At 49.1% G+C, this 23013-nt stretch overlaps 1 protein-coding gene across 2 annotated transcripts in view; it reads left to right on the top strand.

Annotated features, from left to right (window-relative positions):
- LOC119402425 (insulin) overlaps nt 1-23013 on the top strand; it is a 237436-nt gene that overhangs the window by 109161 nt on the left and 105262 nt on the right. The window contains exons 2-3 of one of the 2 annotated variants that reach the window (XM_037669570.2): nt 5762-5946; nt 9819-10278. The exons of the other annotated variant lie outside the window; for it this stretch is intronic. Coding sequence (XP_037525498.1) covers nt 5763-5946; nt 9819-9985 — 351 coding nt within the window. The 5' untranslated portion in view covers nt 5762 and the 3' untranslated portion in view covers nt 9986-10278. Of the gene's footprint in view, nt 1-5761; nt 5947-9818; nt 10279-23013 lie in introns of those variants that run through there. 2 annotated transcript variants of the gene reach the window in all.

Raw genomic sequence — 23013 nt, 5'->3', positions numbered from 1 at the left:
ACCGTTGTATCACACATCCTGCCTCGCTAAAGTTTCTCGCACGGCACGTGCTAGCCGCAGCGGTGCACATCTGCCTTGCGAAATCTGAAGGCGTCGGCAGTCGTTGTTCTTAACTTTCACCACTGGAGCAAATTTAGGATGTCTTTGTGGACCTCTGCAGAATGAACGTTGCTGTGCAGCTTGTCCCTTCGTTTCTATCGTTCCCGAACGTCGTGACACTCTTCAGTATCACCTATAAAACTCCTCTTTGAGGGCTTCTGCTTGAAGTTTTCAGCACTGGCTTGCACCACGCTCTTGTTTTCTTGCGTATCATAATGCTCTATGCCTTCCTAACGATGTTGTACTGATAGAAGGTGACCACTGCAATACGCTGGTAAGACTTGCAGGAGGTGGACGAAGCGATTTCGATCTATTTTTGGTGTTCGTTATAGTTTGGTAATAAAGGCGCGAATAACCTTCTCGACGCTTACTCATTGGATGCCTATGGTTCGAGGTAAAAGGACATCACCCGGCACGGAATTCGTAATTGTCTTTTTTCAAGCCTGATATTTCGTCAAGCGAATATATTTTGCCTCACGCCTTATGCTGTTTGAACCTATGCTATTCCTGCACATTCCAACGGTGTCGTGGAAGTGTCATGTAACTCTCACACTATACCTGTACAGCGCAGGAGACACAAACACGCGGCCCGTGGGCCTCTCCCTAAAGGCCCGCGGCCCGCACATGACCGTCTTCGTCCCAATTTTAACACGAAAGTGTTTTATGCCGGGGTCCACCAAGACTTTCATGACGTATTTCCGTCACGGAAGTACGTCAGCAAAATGAATGTCGTCAGATGGCAAAGAAAAAGAATCTATAAGAAAAAGTTCCGTTGACGGGAATCAAACCCACGACCTCTCGGCCCGCGACGATGGCTGGCGGGCGTTTAGCCCACTGAGCTACCGCCAAACACATTGCGGAGGCGACATGAACGCGCCTTTTATCTTTCACACTTGTCTCTCGCAGTGATCTTGGATGGATGGATGCTATGAGCGTCCCCTTTATAACGGGGCGGTGACATCTGTGCCACCAGGCTCGAAAAAAAAAAAAAAAGACGCGCCGTTGCAACGACCGTCCCGTTCGGCGCGTTTCCAATACAAGTTTAATTTCGTCAACGCTTTAACACACCGTGAGGCGGCGGTTTTAGCGCAAGCCTCGCTCATAGTATCCATCTATATCGACAAATAGCTCTCCGACGCTCGCCTGGCTGTCGCACCGCGTTACCTGCTCGCCTGTGAAAAGTTACGGCCAGGGAAGACACAACGCGCGTAGCGTTTCTCTTCGCATTTCACGACGCTTTGAAGGAGTGCATATCGAGCATTAGTGTTTATTATGTGCTTGCTGATGCCATCTTTGCGCGGGATTCACCATATGCGGAGTTCACGTACATGTTAAGAACAGGGTTAAATCATGATCATGGGGCGTTTGTCGTCGGCACGAAGATGTGTCACTAGGCGTCAACCTGAGTGCGATGCATCAAGCGGTGCTATATCTGCCAAACAACAGTAGACATTGTACAAGTTCTCATATATCAATGCACTATAAACAATAAACTACTTCAATGACGACACGTTTCATTTTCGTGTTATACCGATTCCTATGACAGAGGGATCAACCAACCATTTTTCATTTTCTTTATAAGTATGTTCCTTAGCTACACAGGCATGACAGGTCTAAAGCTTTTTTGTCGTGAGGCATCCCCTGCGGCCACCATGTGTTGATGCCTAACCGTGAAACAAAATTCTATATTTTAAAATCGGTGTCCTGATTTTAGTCATGTTGAAGATAGGTATCGATACGTTGTTGGAATCCTGTCGCGAAATACCCTTCAGAAACGACGCATATGTAAAATATGGGAAAGCTTTTTTTTAATGGCAACGTTGGCTGACATTTGGTATGGCCTAGCCCCTCTACGCCCCCCCCCCCCCCCCCGCGCTGTCCTGGCCCTTGCGGGAGTAAATTTTCCTGAATGCGGCCCGTTAGCTTAGGTGGGTTTGACACTCCTGATATAGCGGAAAAAGGCAAAAGTTCCAATGTTAACCAATTGGGCACACCAAGCAGGCTGTGCACGTCCATCTCGTGTCACATGACCACTGTGGGCCGTGACGAAGCCACGGAAAAAAAATGTCTTTGCATAGAAATTCTACGTAACGAGACCCCGTGCAGTTCTTTCGTTTTAGTGGAGGGCTGGAAACTTCAAGAAAATTACACCATCTCCCGCTAAAGGGGACCATGAGGCGATGCGAAGCCGGAGCACTTGCACGATCGCGTTCCGTTGGCGTTCGTTGGGCATGCTACCGACCTCGCGTCGTGGAACGCGAAGAGGAAGAGTACGCGCGTCGTGTCTTCTCTCTATCCTGGCCGTTATTTCTCAAAGGGCGAGCGGGGAACGTGGTAGACAGGCGCGCGAGAGGGGGGTAGCGTAGGAGAGGAGAGAGAAGGGGAGGGGACGCGCATGCGCTGGCGCTCATCGATGCGCTGCGCAGGAGAGAATTTCGGCATGTCGAGCCCGCATTTCAGAGGAGTCAACCGAAGTACAGTGTTCATTCTAGTACACTGTAACCGAAGCAAGCGCTGGACTGAACACGCGCAGCGCTCTACCACTTGAAGGAGAGGAGACTAGAGGAGGAGAGTAGCGCATGCGCCGCGAGTTACGTTCTCGTTCGCCCTGCAGGGCAAAGGGCCACACTGGTAAATATAACGTTGCGCAACGTACACGAGGACTAGGAAGGAACACTTAAACAGACAAGCGCAAACTATCAACTGAAGTTTATTTCAGGAAACACTGATACTTATACATGTAAAAACCACACGTCACATCATCACATGCTCAGGCTCTATCGCGACATAAAGGTAATCTCTTTTTCTTGGAGTGCTACTGACGCGCAGCTGATGCAATTGTCTCCGGCACGCGCAATGTAAAACGCTTCGAGGATCTCCCTCTCTAATCTATCACTGGATCGTGCTAAGAATTTTGTCTGATTCAAAATTGGTCGGCAGTTGCAGAGTTTACAGTGCTCCGACATATGCCCTACCACGTTGTTATTTACAGTCCAGTTGTGCTCACGTGCCCTCTCATTGTAGCAGCGTCCCGTTTGACCTATATATACTTTGTTGCATGTCAGTGGCACTTCATAGACTACATCTTTCTTGCATTGGGTGTACTGTATCGCGTGTACATTGGGTGTACTGTATCACGCCCGTGCGTACGTCGGGCGCGTGTCGTTGCCCTGTGACGGCCCAGGCCACCTCACGATTAGGGGGATTACGCTCGCACGTGCACATTCCGGGCCACTCATTTGATAATATTACAGCTACAATCCTTCAATCTGGTTTCCGTTCCCACCACGAAAGAGAGCTTCGAGAATCGTATTTAATCTATAAGTTTAAAGCCGTCACTTGTGGTATGAATGAAAGCGCTGGCAAACTTTCATTTTTACCCATTTAGTTTCCTAAACACTCTTGACTACCCCCGCTATTATTGCCGCTATGCCTTCACGCAGATAGATTAGTTCCCTGTTTGAGCTTTGTCGGATCATGACAAGATGTTATACCCGCGTTTATGTTTATCGATAACTTGCTCGCAGTTGTACCTATGACGTGCTATTGATGTTTGTGCCGGTGACAGAAGCGTTATGTGGCTTCATCATTTTTTTACTCATTGTTAATCATATTTTACTCTTTTATTCGTTTCGTGTTGCGCAAGTGCGCACGCGTGTATTCTCGTTTTTTGTTGTCCTATCACGCGCACTGTTTCCCCACCTGCTTTTAACAACCGCTTGTCAGCCATTACCAGCGCTATGATACGTTACTGCGCATTTTATATTGCGGTACCGTCGCATGTTCGCATCACTCCGACGAAGGCCGGTGCCGCGGCCGAAACGTCAGTCCTTTACTGAACAATTTTTCCTACGTGCTTGATTTTTTTTTGAACTTTTGCTTCCGGGTCCTTTGTTAGCACTTCATTGTTTCTATATATATATATATATATATATATATATATATATATATATATATATATATATATATATATATATATATATATATATATATTATATGCGTAATGTTTCTTGAGTGTTCATGCGGAGTAGCGGTAGCGAAGTGCACTGAGTGAGCTCCCGGAGAAGAGAAAGGAAGCGCGCCGAGAGCTAGCGCTGTATATGAGCGCAGCCCTGTCACCTGTCTAACAAGAGCACGCGCCGAGTGTACAGCGGAGTGTGCGGCGCCGCCTGAACGGCGGCGCGCCATCTAGTGAGTGCGCTTGAATCACTGGAGAGAGCACAGCTGCGCCTTTAGCGGGAGCAATGAGAACTAGCAGATACGGCGCGATGGACAAAGCGCGAGCATAAGAAGCTTGGCGAGCAAGCTCCTAAAACATGCTAACTACCTTCTATTCTACCGCTATTACACCCATAACGGCAAACATGCGACGGTGAGTACAGAACTAGGATACAAACTGAATATGATATCTAGGGCGCGGTGGTCTGTTCAGTCTTTTGTCCGTGTCGTCTTTTAGGGGCGAAACTCCTTAAGGCGGCACCCGTTCGTCCCTCGTAGTCGTAGTCGTAGTCGTAGTAGTCGTAGTCGTAGTGCGTAACCAGTCTTACGCTTTGACCTCCAAGGTGGTGCCGGTGGGAGATTTTTCCTGTGCGTTGTTGAACAATAAAAAAATCGCAGCGTTAGCTAAAAGCCGACTTCTTCTGTCTCTCATTCCCATTAGCAGCCATTCTTTACCTCCAAGGTAGTGCCTGGTGAGATTTCTCCTGTGCGTGATTAAACAATAAAAATTTTGTTCAAAACGCCGTTGATTGATGAAATAAACCAACGAAAGACGCCAGATGTTTTGTAAAAGCAAAACGAAAGAACGCCAGATGTTTCTAAAGCAAAACGAAAAGACGCCAGCTGCTTAACGAAAGACGCCAGATGTTTTCTAAAGCAATGGTTTTCTAAACAATGAAAATTCACAGCGTACATGTAAAATTAAAGTGAGCTGCAAGTCGTCATAACTCATCGAACCTTTAGTATAAACGCGCCCGATCTCACGTCGGTGATGATGTACTGGGCAGAATTCACGGAAGATTCCCGGTTTACCGATGAACCTCCGCAGCTTCGCCCACTCATCATCATTCACTCCGTGGATATGCTGTGATTTTTTTGCGCTGTCCTTGCAGATGTTCAAGACTACAAAGGCAATGTGTTCTTGCCGCAGGCATTAAATCGTCGTTGCACAGATGTGCTTGACTTTCGGCTTGCCTTATAGGGTAATGTGGATGACGTCACTGGAAAACGAACCAATGTGGCCATCTCAACTATTACGCTGGTATCTGGTCCACCGAGAACCCACATCTGGACGTACTGCGCCGTATCCACATTGCTATAGGGGTCATAAGGCAGCGCACCCGTTCCTGCAGCACCACTTCCGGCCTGCGATATGCTATGTGGTTGATGACGCACCACATTCCATCCCGTAGGTGTTAAGATACCTGCCGATTTGGTCAGTCAGTCCAAATGGCAGTGAGGTAGCTAAAGAGAAAGTTAAATTTTCCTCTCGGACCTCCAGCCTTGGTGAATATACGAAACCGGTGAACGCATTGAGTATCCCGTAGGCGGTCCGGTGTAGCCTGATGCACAGCCGCTCGGTGCCGACGGGTGAGTGCCGCAGAGCCAGGCCCGCCGCAATGCGGGCCCCATTCACGCCGGCTTACGCCCGTGTCCCTCGCAGGATGACCAGGACGGCGCGGCTGCTGCTGCTACTCGTGCTACCGCTGCTGGCCGATGCGTCGAGTGCAGAGCAGACGTCCTCGCAGCGTCGCTGCGGCCGAGTTTTGCGAGAGTTCATGGAATTTGTCTGCGACGGTGTCATCTACGATCCGTACGAGTCGGCAGCGCCCAAGAGGGCGCTCTTCGGTACGCGCACCCAATCTTCGGTACATTAGAGCGGCCATAAATTTACGCACATTTCAGATATTTCGCAGCCCAAAGGTTCTTCTATTTTGCACACCGGGCACTCAGCACTGTGCTGTCTGCACAAGTAGTGCGATGAACAGAAAAACCTATTTAGCAGTGCAGTTGTCATTGCTTGGTGATGGCTTGTACAGAAAGTCTTTGTAAGAATAATAGCACGACCAGCTAGCACGCTGTCACGTGTTTATTTATTTATTTATTTATTTATTTATTTACTTACAATACCCTCAGGGCGCATAAAGGTGTTACAGAGGGGGCGGGTAATATAACAAAAAATGCAGGAAACACAAAAACAGAACAAATTAATGAGAATATATGTTCAACCAGTACTCAGTCATTACAAGCTCAAGATATGATCGGTCAGTGCAGTCTTGAAACATGACGCGTCTTCAATGGAGGCGATGAAGGGGGAAGGCGGTTTCACTCGGCTCTGGTCTTTTGCAAAAAGGGGTCTGAAAAAACGTTAGTACGGCAGAAAGGAATGAAAACTTTATACTGATGATCAAGACGTGACGATATGGATGAAGGTTCTGAGATGAGTTCCTGTTTAAGTGAATTATTTTCGTAAAGGTTTTTTTTGAAAAGGCATAGACGAGAAATTTTTCTTCCAATTTGCAAATAAATTAGTCCTAGGTTTGATTTCATTATTGAAACGTTAGATGTGCGGGAATAGCTTGAATTAAGAAAACGTGCTGACCGATTTTTAACCGACTGAATGATAGCTGAGAATGTTTTTGAATGGGGTCCCATACAGATGACGTATACTCAAACTTAGGTCTAATTAGTGTTTTGTAGAGCAACCTTAAGTGCCACGGGCTTAAGAAAAATTTCTGCGTATGTAGCTGAGGGGTCTGTTCTTCCTGGTCATCGTGTCTCGCATTCGTCCTGTTATTCTTACGAAGTTATGCGTCACCAACTGGCCGGCCAACAATCTTTACGGAAGATGTCTTTCATACGCTACAACTTGGAGACGTAGGGTTACCCGGAACCACGTATCGCTTACGGGACGTATGAGAATCAGGACTGGATCGACTATTTGTAGGTCACGACCATTCGTGGTGCTCCCATGCAAATTCTTGCATAAAGAGCTCACCAGCTCGGAGCTACTAATTTTAGATTATGAGGCGCCTTCTTATATTAATTAGGTTCCAGCGCTGGGTATAAAGTTCTGACCTGTGTTTTGCATGTACACAGTGTTTTTGGTCGCATTTTTGAGCAGCGGAAAAGTCTGCCCAAAAGTATGGCAGCCGAGAAACTCGATTTGTGTCGGTAACAGACAATTCAAGGCAAGAGACAATAAAAAGCAATGGAAACATGAGGCAAAGCACTTCACCTACTTGATAGAAATACTTCAACAGTAAACAGTAATAACCACGATGAAATTTTCCCGTGTGCATCCTTTGGTATTTGTGGCAACCAGACCTTAATCTCGGAGTATTAGACAGCGCCGCCAATCGAGGCCATGGCGCAAGACGTCGAAAACCGCGTCAAGCATACGCGTATCGCAGTGGTTAAACTGTTAGGCTGAATTCGCTAGTCTAAGCTCAACCGCATGAATTCACCAAACATATATGCCTAGTAAAGCATAGAGGAGATTATTTAGTCTCATTTTAAAAGCAGCGCAGCAAAACCAACTGCAAACCAACTGCAACTGCAAAATGAATGCAAACCAACTTGCCCAAACTTCCGTTCTATTAAACTTTATTTCTAGTACTGTGGCCTCTTTACATTATTTGGTCTTTTTAAGTGTAGTGTTGCCATTACGACATAAATTGCAAGGAATTAAAGTGGACAAAAAAGCACCCTTTCAATCTGTGAGATCCGAACCCACAAGCTTCGAATCACGCGTGAGATGCTCTACCAATTGATCTACGAGTGGTTGACACTAACAGTTCATTGGATTACGCGCACAGAAAAATTGAATTAAGTGGACGGGAAAGCGCCTTCCATCCTCTATGCTTTATTTGGCTCAATTCAGCCAAGTAATGAGCCAAGTAATGCGGGCACAAACCAGCGTGAATAAGCTTGTGCAAATACTTTACGCACTGAGCAATGAAATGAAATGAAATAGTGAGCAATGAAATGAGCCTGTTGGACTCACTTGATTGCGCCTAGCAAAATAAACAAGACAATCGGAAAAAATTCATCGTCTATCGTTTTTAGCCTAAGCCTGCGCTATTGATTTTTGACGATGGAGAATACTGCTCAAAATATTTTTCGCCTCTGTACGCTGATGCCCTGGCCAGTACAATAATTAGAATATTTATTAATTCAGACGTTGTTTCAAGAGAGCGTCACGCAATGTTCATACCGGCGCTGCTACACTCTGATAATAACGGCGCGAGCGGCTTGTGCAAGGTTGTGGGTAAAAACCAATTTTGGAGGACGCAGAGCGTACGCTGAAAACCTATATACACTAAGGTGGGTCGAATGGTCACAGGTTGAAACTTTTTCACAACATATTTCATAACCAAACAGGACTGGTCCCCTCGCGATACTTTCATAAACCGGATTACGTTTCGAAGCGACTAGATCATGTCAATAAGATAAAAGAAATAAGCTGCCGGACTGACGCATTTAAAATGTCATTTTTTCCCAGGACGATAAGCCAGTGGAATCAGTTGTCTCCTGAAGTAGCAGTAATTACTTCACATGAAGCATTTTCAAGTTCACTGCTGGGTCTCCAGTAGTGTACTCGCGCTGTTGTGTAAGGCCAAAACTGTACTTTGAACCCGAGTTGCATTGTGTATATCACATGTATTACTATGCAAGTTTACAGTGAATTGTGTTTATTGTAATGTTGAAGTGTTGGAATCTGTATTCTGTATCGAAATATATTCTTCCCCCCACTGTAATGCCCTTGGGCGCTGTGGGTACTATGATAAATAAATAAATAAATAAATAGAAGTGACTACACAACAACAACTTTGTTCGGCTCCGTAAACGTAATAGAATCAGTGCCCTTATATGTGACACTATTTGCGAAGAACTTTCTGCGGCATGAAAAGAAACCTATGTAGCACGCATTATACAGTAATAGTGCGTAAAGTATTTGTACAAGCTTATTCATGCCGGTTTGTGCCCGCAAACAGTAAAGACACATTACAGAAGAGGACAAAAGACACATTACAGAAGATCAGAAAGAAGTAAGGAGTACTATCGTCCTTGTCTGCGCGCGCTAATGTATACCGCATAGAAGAGAAGGACGCATTAGTTCGAATTGCCGGCTGTGAGTGATACTTGAAATTAGCCAGCCATCTGCGGAGCATTGATATGCCGACCATTACGATCGCTTAATGTTTCTATTACTGACAGCGCTAAAGGAAGGTATTTTTTATGTGCGTGCAGGTTCTGAAGCCAATTAACGAAGATTTTCGCTCATAACTGTTCTTCATAGTCGAAAACCGGCTCCGCTAATAATGATACGTCCAGCGTCAAGGACAGATTGCAATATTGTTACGAGAAGTTCTAGTGTTAGAAATTTTCATCAGTACAGACCCTTATTTGCAACGCCAACATGAGACAGAATGCACAAACTGAGTGTTAACTTCGACTAGTGTTTCTGATTTTATATTCTGGATTTTGTGAAACGTGAAACCGCCGTACCTCGAAGCTACACTGATTCAGTATCGCTTAAAAGAAACAAACAGTGATGTCAAATCCTGATAGAACAATACACGTAAAGCAACACATGAGCTGAGATCCGCTCCTGTAGCCTTCCCTCAATTGGCACAGACATCTGAACTCAGGTGCAAAATGCATCGTTGTTCAGTTCCTGTACTGTGCTCATGTGCGGCTCATTTTTCATTTTGCAGGCCAGCGGTTCTTGATGCCCGGAGAGAAGAGCCCTGCCTTGGGATTTCTACGCCCCGAGATGGCCAACCAGCTGTTGGGGAAGCGGAATTCGCAGAGCGGCATTGTGTTTGAATGCTGTTACAAGGCGTGCAGCCTCGCAGAAGCGCAGAACTATTGCCCGTCGTAGGCGGAATCGACGTGAATCGTGAACTCTACTCATCAGATGTTCTCGGGACAAACAAGAGACGCTGGCGTAAATGGCGCGAAAGATAAAATGACGTACCCTCCCTTTGCGGTGGATTCACTCGTCGCCTTGACTCGTGACATTCAGCTGCTTTCTGCGCAGTAAAAAAAAAGAAGAAACGCCCGGCCTGCGCGGAAAGCGCAGCACAGTCACAGCGAAAACTGGAAGAGCGACATTTCTAGATTCCGTTGTAAATTTTCTTGGAGGCTACTAATACAAGTACGCTAGCAACGTACCCACTACGGCACGAGGCTACTAATAGAAGTACGCTAGCAGCGTACCCACTGCGGCACAATTAATAAATTTTGTGAAGTTGGAAGCACCCAGTACGCAATTATTCGTCATTCTGCGGAGAAGCGAGGTGCCATCTGTAAGGCATTATGCGCACTTTGTTGATGCGATGGCTGATGACGATGAAAAATTATGACTGAGCCCTTTGTAATGGGTTGGAAGCTTTGAACGACCCACTGGTTACGTAATTCGAATTTTACGACGCCCGGTCGTTATTTCCCTTTCCCACCACGCTATATAACATACATTCACGTGAGAAAGAGAGAGAGGAAATTTACTTTATTGAGACCCTCAGGAATTGGATCATGGGAGCCTTATGGGCTTCCCTGGCGACCAATAGAAGTGCACTTGCGAGGAACCGACTACGCTATAAAACATCATAATTTTTGTGAGGTAGGGAAGCAGCCACTATGCAATTTTTCTTCATTCTGCGGAGAACCGTGGTACCCGCTAAACACCTGTAAGACTATATGTGCACTTTGTTGATGCTGTGGCTGATGACGATGAAGAATTATGGCAGAGCCCTTTGTAATGGGTTGACAGCATTCAACAACCCAATGGTTGCGCAATTCGCATTGTGTGACGGCAGGTTGCGGAATTCGCGTCGTGTGACGCCTGCTTGTTATTTTAATCTTCTACCACTCTATATTACATAAGTTAACGTGGTTTGTTCCAGACATGAAACCTGTAGAGGGTCTTTTTACAAATGAGTTTCAAACGCCGGCATGGCTCTGAGGTAGTATACTGGGCTCCTACGCGGAGGGCCCCGGTTCGAACCCCGGTGCATCCTGGAAATGTCTTCTCATTTCGTTTTTTTTTCTTATTTCGCGCGATAGCGGTTACGGACACCGGCGGCGGCGGCGGACAACTACGGCGCCAGAAACGGTCCTTGTGATCTCATAACAGCTATCGCTGTAAAAGCGAATGGTTTGTTTACGCTGAAGCAATCACGTACACTTCAATCCAGGACGCTTATACATGTGTAGCAAAGCATCAGGGTTAGTTAACCGACAGCCACTATGTGAACCACAATGTTACCATAGTATTAACCACAACGCTGCTCACTCTACGACTTGTATAGTTTTGCCGGAAACTGCGAAAGTGCGTCACGGATGCTGCCTTTACATTTTCGTGGCCTACCTTCTTTTTAAGTCCACCTGCCAAGCCATTCATGCAGGAATGGGGCAAAAGCACGTCTGGAAACGTGAATCGTTGAACCCTGAACTCCGTCTGGATGAAAAAAAAAAAGAAACAGAAAGAACCTTGCTGAAGATAAATTGAAAATCACGGAACAAAGGTGAAATCGTAGCGAGAACAAAGACATAGAGTCCTGTAGGAAAAGATTATGGCTGATCCCTCCTTCATAGGAAACTGCGCATAACACGTAAGTTAAACGCGTCGTCAGAGAAGTAGTTGCTTGTTTATAGTACCATAGTCCCTCAAAGTATTGAGGGACTTTGATAGTACATTGGTATATGACAGCTTGTACAATGTCTACTGTTGTTTGGAAAATACAGCAGCGCTTGATGTGGATACATCCAGGTTGGCGCCTGGTGGCAGATCTCCATACCGATAAATAACGCCCATGATCATGATTTAACCATTGCGGTAGCTGAAGTTGTCAAGATATACCTAGACACCGCATATGGCGAATCCCGCGCTAAGATGGCATCAGCAATCACATAGTGAACGCTGATACTCGATACGCACTCCTTCAAAGCGTCGTGAAACGCGAAAAGAAACGCGACGAGCGTTGTGTCTTCCCTCTAGCCTGGCCGCTAATTCTCACAGGGCGAGCGGGGAACGCGGTGCGACAGCCAGGCGAGCCGGGCGAGCGTCGGAGAGCTATTTCTCGATATGGATGGATGCTGTGACGGAGGCTTCCTCGTTTGGGATAAAGCCGTCGCCTCGCGGTGTGTTAAAGCGTTGACGAAATTACAATTTCATCGGAAACCCGCCTATTGGGACGGCCGTAGCAACGGCGCGTTACCGGAGGTAATTGCGGAGGCAAAGTTTTTTTTCGAGCCTGGTTATGCCACCATAGCCTGGTGGCACACATGTCACCGCTCACTTTTAAAGGGGACGATATCATCCATCCATCCATCCATCCATTAATCCATCCATTCATCCATCCAAGAGCATTATAGCAATCATCCATCCATTAATCCATCCATCCATCCATCCATCCATCCATCCATCCATCCATCCATCCATCCATCCATCCATCCATACATCCAAGAGCATTATAGCAATCATCCATCCATTAATCCATCCATCCATCCATCCATCCATCCATCCATCCATCCATCCATCCATCCATCCATCCATCCATCCATCCATCCATCCAAGAGCACTGTGAGAGGATAGTGTGAAAAATAAAGGCGCATCCATGTAGCCTCTGTAGTGCGTTTGGCGGTAGCTCAGTGGGCTTAACGCCCGCCAGCCATCATCGCTGGCTGAGAGGTCGTGGGTTCGACGCCTGATAATGGAGCTTCTTTTATAGTTTTTTTCTTAGCCATCTGATGGCGTTCATTTTGCTGACGTATTTCCGTGACGGAGCGAGAAGGGCGATGAACAATAGCCCTCTTCGGGTGCCGGTCGTGGTATTGTGTGCGCCCCGCAAATCTTCTGTGACGTCGACAACGCTCGCTTTACTCGTTAAACATCAGACGGGGCCTCGATCTGCATGCAGCGTCTTCGATAGCTGCTCACAAAGTGTGGACACGTGCTCGAAATACGACTGCAAGAAAATTCCGGTACTCATTGTCGGAATTGATTTCATGCAAAGCAGTCAGCGAATAAGCCGCCTATGCCGCAATGTCTGGTATTTACGCCTATGTAGTAAATACCAGGTTTGGTATTTACGAGTCCAGACAAGTTAAGCATCTTCAAGTTCTTAGTGAAGGTGAAAGAAGTGGGCAAGTTGTGTAATCACCATTTCGATTGCAGCAAGGTGTGTAAACAGAAACGAAATGAAGCAAGCACCCAAGACAACCTTAGGCGAGCCATTTGAAATGATGTTCATGTCGAAAAGCCTGGTTGTACGAAAAACTTGACGCTGTGGAATTAAAGCCCACGGCTTGCGACGCCATACCAGGTACTCAAGATTGGCAGCGTCAACACGTTCGCGCTTAAACGAAAGGCTGGGCCTGCTCTGTCACCAGCATTGGACTCGTTGTTAGCACGACCGCCAAATAAGCTTGCTCATCATTGTTTTCGCAGACACTTGTTCATGTAATTCATTACTTTGCCGGAACGTAGTCATGCAGACTTCCAAACATATGCGGGTAACTTAAAAACTGACTAGGCACAAGCTACGTGGCCGCGAATAAGTACGAGCGAACAAGGACGAGGGAGGCGAAACCCTTGGCGCACCTTCAATTATACGTGCATCGATTAGACCATGGCCATAAGCAGATACACGGCGCTGCTGTATGTACTTACCTAAAACAGTTTTTGCTTATGCGAACAAAAACACCGAGAGGTCTGGAAATGTCATTTTTCTTCGAACTGTGGCGAGTATTTCTTAATTGTCAAGAAAGTACGTAATTACCTGTACAAGTATTAACTGATAGAAGACGTATGGTAGCAATAAAGAAAGTCGTATGCTGGTGAGCTCGTAATATAACACTGCATGCATAATATGAATGGAAAGTATCGGTTCCTGTAAATGGTACAAGCTCTGGTATTCAGTATTGACCTAGCCCCTTCCTTCGAAGAGATTCTCGGTGCATTGAAGATGCTTAGCGCAACTTGGCATTCCCTCAAAACACAAACTCACATTCACACACGCTTCCACTGAAGAACACACCCCACACACTGCGCTCAGTATCTTCAATATGGCAAGCAACCAACTAGCCCAACAACAAGTTATAATAATATTCTCGGTAGACCTGAGCTGCCACTGCTGGCAAAAATTTGTTGCAATTAGTGCTGAATGTATTGTACGTTACAAAACCACTGTATGGAGTCCGTGAAAAATGCAATAGTGAAAGTCTACAGTTATGGGGTTCTTTAAACAGCGATAAATTGCATACGTCCACAGTTTTGCGTGGTTATTTGAGGTGGTATATTGCTATACGTATTTGTGGTGGCTCTTTGGCCCTCAGATGCAGGAAAACCAAGGCACGAACAAGAAACACATTTATCGACTTGACACACACAAAATTACACACGATTTGTCTCACTGAACAATACAAATATCCCTTAAGTCCTAAATCTTAGAGTTTTAACCCACACGCGAGAGGATCGACGCGTCCTGACGTATAGGCCCGTAGAGCGTCACTCAAGTACCGCAGTCAGGTGCGACGATGCCAGCACGAAGCGGACAGGTGCGTGATGAAGTCGTGCGAAGGTGCACGAGGAGACGACGACCTGCTCGTCGCGGAACGCAGAGGCCCGCGCTGACGACGGTCGACTCGGACGTGGCACCACGGCTACGATCTCGGCTCCGGAAGGGGGTCAGCTCGGGTTGTGCCGGAACAGCTTGGACGTGGCACCGAGGCCCCGATCTCGGCTCCCGAAGTGGGTCAGCTCGGGTTGTGCCGGAACAGCTTGGACGTGGCACTGAGGCCACGATCTCGGCTCCTGGCCCGTACACTCGTACACCACAGGAACAGCTGCTAGGCCCGGCCCGTAACGCTTGCTCGTTCCCGGGACACACCAAGCTCGTCCCGGCTGGTCTGGTCACACCAGCTCGGTCCCCTTTTGTCTCTCGGGCCGAACGACCGGCACTCTGGCTGCCTGGCCGCGTTCTTCCAGCCCGGCGACGTTTTGCAGCTCTCGAGCTTCGCGAGCGTCTCGCTCGCGCACACCGTCGTCGTCGTCTGTGGTTCGGCGTACTCTCTTGTGGGTTATAGTCTCTTAGCACACTTCCAGTTATAGTCTATTACTACAGTATTGTTATGTATAATAGATTTACGGTTTTCTTCGAAGCAAGTGTGGTTTCCGCGAACAACGGTCCATTTTATAGCTATTGCTTGAATTTCTTGTCGCAGCATTTCTTAGAAGCTAATGTATATATATATATATATATATATATATATATATATATATATATATATATGTGACGTAAGAAGCCATGGTAGGAGAAGCCGAGGATGAAGAAGTGGCTCGTGCAACGGAATAAAAGAATGGCGTCTCTGCCGCTGGCATAGGTCGGCAAAAAATGTGGAACTCACTCAGACTCACTCATGAAATACATTTTGCCTTTAGGGCTCACTCGGACTCAGACTCACCAAAATTTTCCTCATTCGGACTCACTCGGACTCAGAATCACTGAAATTTTTCTCAACCGGACTCACTCGGACTCAAGCTCGCCAAAATATTGCTCGCTCTGACTCACTCAGACTCAGACTCACGGCTCGATCTGAGTCCGAGTTAATCTGAGTGAGTCGACTCATGAGTCCATTAGTGTATCATTAGCTTTTTCGACCACGGTGTCAATGCTCTTTAACACCAATATCTCGCATAATCGGTGCTCTACTTGACACCTTTTGGTCTCGTATCTTCAAACACGGGTTATCAGTGGTTGCAATCTAGTAAGGATACTTTTATTGGAAGAAATGACTCACACGAGATATTTTCATCAAGAACTTCCCGTGAAAGAGTATTCCAGAGGGAGGTCGAACCCCGCTCCCCTAGCCCCCTTCCGTAATTGACGCCTCTGATCAATAAATATTGAAATGGCATATGAACGCCAGTGCTTTGAAGTATTTGTGAGTAGACGTGAGCATAAACGTGAGTCATCACAAGGCTGATAGTAATGCTGAAGTTGAATAGATAGGACGATAGGTCGGCACAAAGATTTTGAGCTCACTCAGACTCACTCATGCAATATATTTTGCCCTTAAGACTCACCCGGACTCAGACTCACCAAACATTTCCTCATTCGGACTCACTCGGACTCAGAATCACTGAATTTTTTCTCAAGCGGACTCACTCGGACTCAGACTCACGAAAATATTACTCAGCCTGACTCACTCAGACTCAGAATCACGGCTCGATCTGAGTCTGAGTGAGTATGAGTGAGTCGAGTCATGAGTGAGTTTGCCGACCTATGGCCGCTGGACGTCTCTCATTCATAGCGTCACACAAGTCGACAGGATGAAGACCTGGCAGCCGCACATCATCGACAGGCAGTAACAAGACGCCCTCACCACGCATGGACTGGCGAAGCAGGTCCTAGCTGCACACAGCGACCACCATCATGACAGCATCATCGACAGACCTTGCCATCCCACAGTACTCCGGAACAGCGGACGATGGAGCCGTAGAGGACTGGTTCAACCTCTTCGAACGCCACGCTACCGCTGCATCATGGTCGGAAAGGGAGATGGTCACCAACTTCAACGAATACGTCACTGGTGAGGCCTTCCGATTTTATCTCACGCACATCTTCGAAAACAATGAGTCGTGGACAAAAATCAAAGAAGAGATGGTCACCCGGTTCAAAGACTACGATGAAGACGCATATAACGCACCATCTGCGGACATTCGCACTCAGTCTTCATTTTCACAAGCCGTCTTCATGCATTCGAACAACGACCATGAATCGACCATTCCCACAAGACAAATCAAAACATCAGCTGACTGAAAGTCACCGAAGCCGTTTTCCCACAAGAACCGACCTTGCACCAGGTTTCCCATCTGCGCAAAGATCGCAATCTCCTACCTCTCCACTCCGCTACAAAAATCGAGTCAATATTCCACTACCCGACTCGCTTTACCACTCGTCTTGTATACGTGGCCCACCACCTGGTTTTACGTCAAGTGACTCTTCAGTTGCTTGTAACTCTCACGAGTTCGATACGTACGTGACAGACCAGCTAAAGTATCCGGAAAGTACACTGCCAAGCCAATGCCCTTCCACAGAACTTGATGCTTCAGGAGGACCTAGCTCGGTAGTTTCGCAAGGTGGCACGCATTCACCATTGACCAAGCCTTCACTGCCTGACAAGCAACACAACAACCCACCGTGCACCACCTTCCCAGTGGACATCACATCAACTTGTGAAAAAAATCATAGTCATGTTCCTAAAGGGCTGCCTCATCAGCGAGACCAGTACAAGCAAGTCGACGAAATCAATCGACTACAACGCACACTTCATCATGGGCGACGGCGAAAGAAAACGTCATCGAAACCTCGTTCACGGCTTAAAGGAGATAGTCCGAAAAGAAACCCGAGGAGAAGACACCGCCGAAAGGACCATCGTCATGGACCCCTTCTGCAACAAAGATCAAGATTGCATCTTCGATCAAAACAACTGCGATATCACATAAAACGCTCAAAAAGACACGGAACCACCCCTCGTACTCTGCAGGAAGAGAGGCAGCGCCCAATCAGCATCAATCAACGGGCATGCAAACTGCTTGCACGGCGTGTGTACCACTCACGACGAAGAATACGACGCCTACAAAATCCCAGCTGTCGATCCTGCAAAGTCTTCCAACCTCGTTCATTTCTCACACGAATACCAGCTGTGTCATTATCAGTGTCCACGTTCAAGACATGCTTGTGTCCTCCAGAACGCAACAGCCAGCCTCGCCCACCAGAGCTCTTCTCGACCTCAGCGGACTGCTGCGCTATCTATCCCCTATATATATATATATATATATATATATATATATATATATATATATTAATGAGAACTAACAGACAATAACGCCAAGGAAAGTACAGGGGGTGTTAACTGTAGTATTTAGAATATAAATGTGAAGAAATTAAAGTGGACGAAAAGATGACTTGCCGCCGGCAGGGACCGAACCTGCGACCTTCGAATAACGTGTCCGATGCTCTACCACTGAGCTACGGCGGCGGTCATCCTCCCGTCCACTTTCTGGGGTATATATGTTGATTTAAACCTAGGAGCTATATATATATATATTGTAGCGAAGCTTATTGGAACCCTGAAGTGGGTCGTCTTCTCCGGCCCCTTCTAGTGGGTTGCCCTCTTCGGACAGAGCGCAGCTCGCGCAGAGTCGGCCCCGCCTTGACTGTCGCTGTCGTTGATCTTCGCCGAGTGTCCGCCAATAAACATCTTTATAATTTGGTGGAGAGTGCTGTGCCCTTCAAACAACTACGGTCAGCATTCAATGCCCTTGGAGCTGCGATCCCGTGCCGTGCCCTCTACCATGACTCAAGATGCCGCCCAGCAAACGCCTCCCCCTGCACCGACATCTTGTCCCGGTATCCCCCGTATCCGCGACCCTCCTGTTTTCACCGGCGCGGATGGCACCGACGTCGAGGACTGGCTCGCGATTTACGAGCGTGTCAGCGTACCCACTAAATGGGACGAGGCCGGAAAACTAAGCAACCTGGTTTTCTACCTCGCGGGTGTCGCAAGCCTATGGTACAACAACCACGCTTCCGATTTCACTACGTGGTCCGCTTTCAAGACCGCCATCGTCGACGTGTTTGGCCGCCCTGCCGTTCGTCAGCTGCAAGCTGAACAGCGTTTGCGTGAACGAGCCCAGCAGTCCGGCGAGTCTTTCACGAGTTACATTGAAGACGTCCTGGACTTGTGCAAGAAAGCCAATGTGACCATGCCTGAGTCTGACAAGATCGGGAACGTCATGAACGGCATCGACGACGATGCCTTCACTATGTTGCTCGCGAAAAACCCTAGCACTGTGGCTGAGGTCATCACACTGTGCCAAAACTATGAGGAGCTGCGCCGGCAGCGGCTGATGACGCGTCGACCTCCATCACGCGACGCCGACCTCGCAGGCATGTCGGCCATTTCGGACCACTCCGTCTTGCTCGCCGAAATCAAGTCCTTCGTGCGAGAGGAGATTGCCCGCCAGTTCTCTCTACTGGCCTTCGCTCACCCGCAGCCTGTTGAACAGCCGTCGAGCACACTGCTGCCTCCCCTACGCCGGGCTATTGAGCAGGAAATCGCAGAGGTCATGCCGGAATACCACCAGCCCCCTCGGGCGACTGTGCCGCTCAGTTACGCGCAAGTTGTCGCCAGGCCGCCTCCAGCGATTCCTGTGGTTCCCCCACATACTTACGCCGGAGCCGTCGCAAGGCCTCAGGCCTTCGAAGAGAGTGTGCCGTCTGCGTACGCCGACGTCGTCCATACGCCACGACTGCAGCCCACCATGCAGTCATATCAGCAGCCACCCCGTCCCTCGCGTCCTGCGACATGGATGGGACCTAGCCCGGCAAGCCGATGGCGCACTTCCGACAACCGCCCCATCTGCTTTGCGTGCGGTTGCGCCGGTCACGTCGCCCGCTATTGCAATCGCATGCAGGCGCCTCGATTCGGATCGACCGTCACCAGCCAGTCCAGCCGCCCATACTACGAGCCGCCGCCGCCTATGTCACCGACGTCACGCCCGTCTCCATCTAACCGCCGTTCGCCGTCCCCAAGACGCCGCTCACTGTCACCGATGCGGCCCCGTCCGGTCGCGCGCGACCAGGAAAACTAGTCGTCGCAGTCCAAGAGGCAAGGGCTGCGACGCTATCGAACTGCCAAAGCCCTCAGCAAAGCTCATCGAACGTAGTAGACGTGTTTGTAGATGGCGTGCGCACATTGGCCCTTGTGGACACTGGAGCTGCCGTATCCGTTATGGACGCTAAATTTAGCCGACTACTGCGAAAAGTGACGACGCCGCTTTCCGGGCTCTCCCTCCGTACAGCCAGCGCCCAATGTATTCACCCGACGGCGGTATGCACAGCCCGTGTCATCATTCAGGACGCTCTCTACGCCGTCGAATTCATCATCATTTCTTCATGCTCTCACGACGTCATCCTGGGTTGGGATTTTCTCGCTCGCCACGATGCCGTAATTCGTTGCGCACCAGCCGAAATAGAGCTCTCACCATTATCCAATTTGACGCCGGCGAATAGTCCATCGGCTGCGACCAAGGTACTCGTCAAAGACGACACAACAGTTCCTGCAAACTCGTCAACGGCTGTCCCCGTCTCTTGCACCGGTCTCTCCGACACCGTTGCACTCCTTTCTCCCTCTGACCGCGTTTTCACCAGGAAAGGTTTGCTGGTGCCATTTGCGACCGTGCAAGTCACTCAGGGCGACACCGATATTTTCGTTACGAACCCATCCCCGTACGTTGTTACGTTGGTGCGAGGGGAATGTCTCGGCAGAGCGGAAGCCCTCGAAGACGCACAAGTTATGGACGCACCGGGTGACACGCACTGTGCCAGCTCCCGTACGCTCAGTGCTTTTACCACATCCGACTCGTCACCCGCTGACGTGTTTGCTTCCTCCATTGCTGACAACCTTACGTCGGTCCAGCGTTGCCAGCTTCTGTGCCTGTTGGAAGAATTTCGTTCTTCGTTCGATGTCGCGCAAAACTTCTCTCGGCCGCTCGTCTGCTGTCACGCATCGCATCGACACTGGCGCCCAACCACCACTGCGGCAACGTCCCTATCGCGTATCTCCTGCAGAGCGTCGTGTAATTAACGAGCAAGTCGAAGACATGCTTCGCCGCGATGTTATTCGACCCTCAAACAGCCCATGGGCGTCTCCTGTCGTTCTCGTTGCGAAGAAGGACGGCTCTGTGCGGTTCTGCGTGGACTACCGACGACTCAATAAGATCACCCGTAAAGACGTTTATCCCCTCCCTCGAATAGACGACGCCATTGACAGCCTGCAAGGAGCAGAATTCTTTTCATCGCTCGATTTGCGCTCAGGGTACTGGCAAGTACCCATGGCTGATGACGCTCGACCGAAGACAGCGTTTGTCACACCCGACGGCTTGTACGAATTCAACGTCATGCCGTTTGGGCTGTGTAATGCGCCCGCGACCTTTGAGCGCATGATGGACACCATTCTGCGCAACTTGAAATGGCACACGTGCCTGTGCTACCTCGACGACGTCGTCGTTTTCGCCCCGGACTTCTCCACGCATCTTCAACGCCTGCGGCTTGTTTTGACGCGTTTGAGCGACGCCGGGCTACAACTGAACCTAAAGAAGTGCCGATTTGCAGCACGGCAGCTGACAATACTAGGCTACGTCGTATCCAAGGACGGAATTCTCCCCGATCCAGCCAAGCTTCGGGCCGTGACAGAGTTCCCCAAACCTACGTCCGTCAAAGAACTGCGCAGTTTCGTAGGACTATGTTCCTACTTTCGGCGCTTCATACGAAACTTCGCGACCATCATATCGCCGCTGACGAAGCTCCTTGGCAGCAACGGGCCCCTCAATACGTGGTCGTCAGAGTGCGACGCCGCTTTCGCGAAGCTCCGTCGTTTGTTGACGTCTCCTCCGATACTACGCCACTACGACCCTGCGGCCCCTACAGAGGTACACACGGACGCCAGCGGTGTGGGCCTCGGCGCTGTCCTTGCACAGCGCAAACCTGGGTTTCCGGAATATGTCGTGGCATATGCAAGTCGCACGCTTACTAAAGCCGAGACCAATTACACCGTCACGGAGAAAGAATGCCTGGCAATCATCTGGGCCCTTACGAAGTTCCGACCTTATTTGTATGGTCGCCCATTTGATGTCGTCACCGACCATCATGCGCTGTGCTGGTTGTCGTCATTGAAAGATCCTTCAGGCCGTCTCGCCCGTTGGGCACTTCACCTGCAAGACTACGACATCCGCGTACTGTACCGCAACGGACGCCAGCATGCTGACGCCGACGCCCTGTCGCGCTCTCCCTTGCCTGACGACAGTGCCCACAGCTCAGTGTCTCCGCTTGCCGTTTCTTCCATCGACATTCACACCATCGCTACCGAACAGCGCAAGGATCGCTGGATTGCCTCACTGATAGACTTGCTGACTGATCCGTCGGCAACACCACCCACTCGCACTTTGCGTCGTCAAGTCCACCATTTCGCCGTTCGCGACGACCTCCTCCACCGACGCAACTACAGCGGCGACGGCCGCCAGTGGCTACTAGTAATTCCCCGAAGTCTGCGTTCTGACATATGCGAGTCGTTCCACTCTGATCCGCAGTGTGCGCATTCTGGGGTATCGAAAACTTACCACCGCATCCGCCAACGGTACTTTTGGCGAGGGATGTACCACTACGTGCAGAAGTTCGTTCGCTCCTGCATTGATTGTCAGCGCCGCAAGACTTCAACGCACCTGTCGCCGACAGGTCTGCAACCTCTACCTTGCCCTGACCGGCCGTTTGGGCGTGTTGGCATCGATTTGTATGGGCCACTTCCTCTGACATCCGCTGGTAACCGCTGGGCCATCGTCGCTGTAGACCACCTCACGCGATACGCCGAAACTGCCGCCCTCCCAGCGGCTACAGCACGCGATGTGGCCTCCTTCCTGCTCCACCGATTCATGCTACGTCACGGTCCACCTCAGGAGCTGCTCAGTGATCGAAGCCGTGTCTTCTTGTCAGAAGTCGTCGAAGCCATTCTAAAGGAGTGCAACGTTGTTCACCGCAAAACTACTGCTTACCACCCGCAGACGAATGGCCTCACCGAACGCTTTGACCGTACGCTCGGCGACATGCTCTCCATGTACGTCGCCGCCGATCACACCAATTGGGATGCCATTCTGCCCTTCGTCACCTACGCCTACAATACCGCCGCTCAGAGCACCACTGGTTTTTCTCCCTTTTTCTTATTGTATGGCAGGCACCCCTCGCACACAATCGATACAATCCTTCCATACAAGCCGGATCGGTCTGAATGTGCGCCGATTTCTGCTACCGCCCGACTTGCTGAAGAGTGTCGTGAACTTGCCAAGAC

Source organism: Rhipicephalus sanguineus, chromosome 8, assembly GCF_013339695.2.
Source record: "Rhipicephalus sanguineus isolate Rsan-2018 chromosome 8, BIME_Rsan_1.4, whole genome shotgun sequence".
Classification (NCBI taxonomy): Eukaryota; Metazoa; Arthropoda; class Arachnida; order Ixodida; family Ixodidae; genus Rhipicephalus; species Rhipicephalus sanguineus.
This window is presented reverse-complemented; position numbering and strand designations above follow the sequence as displayed.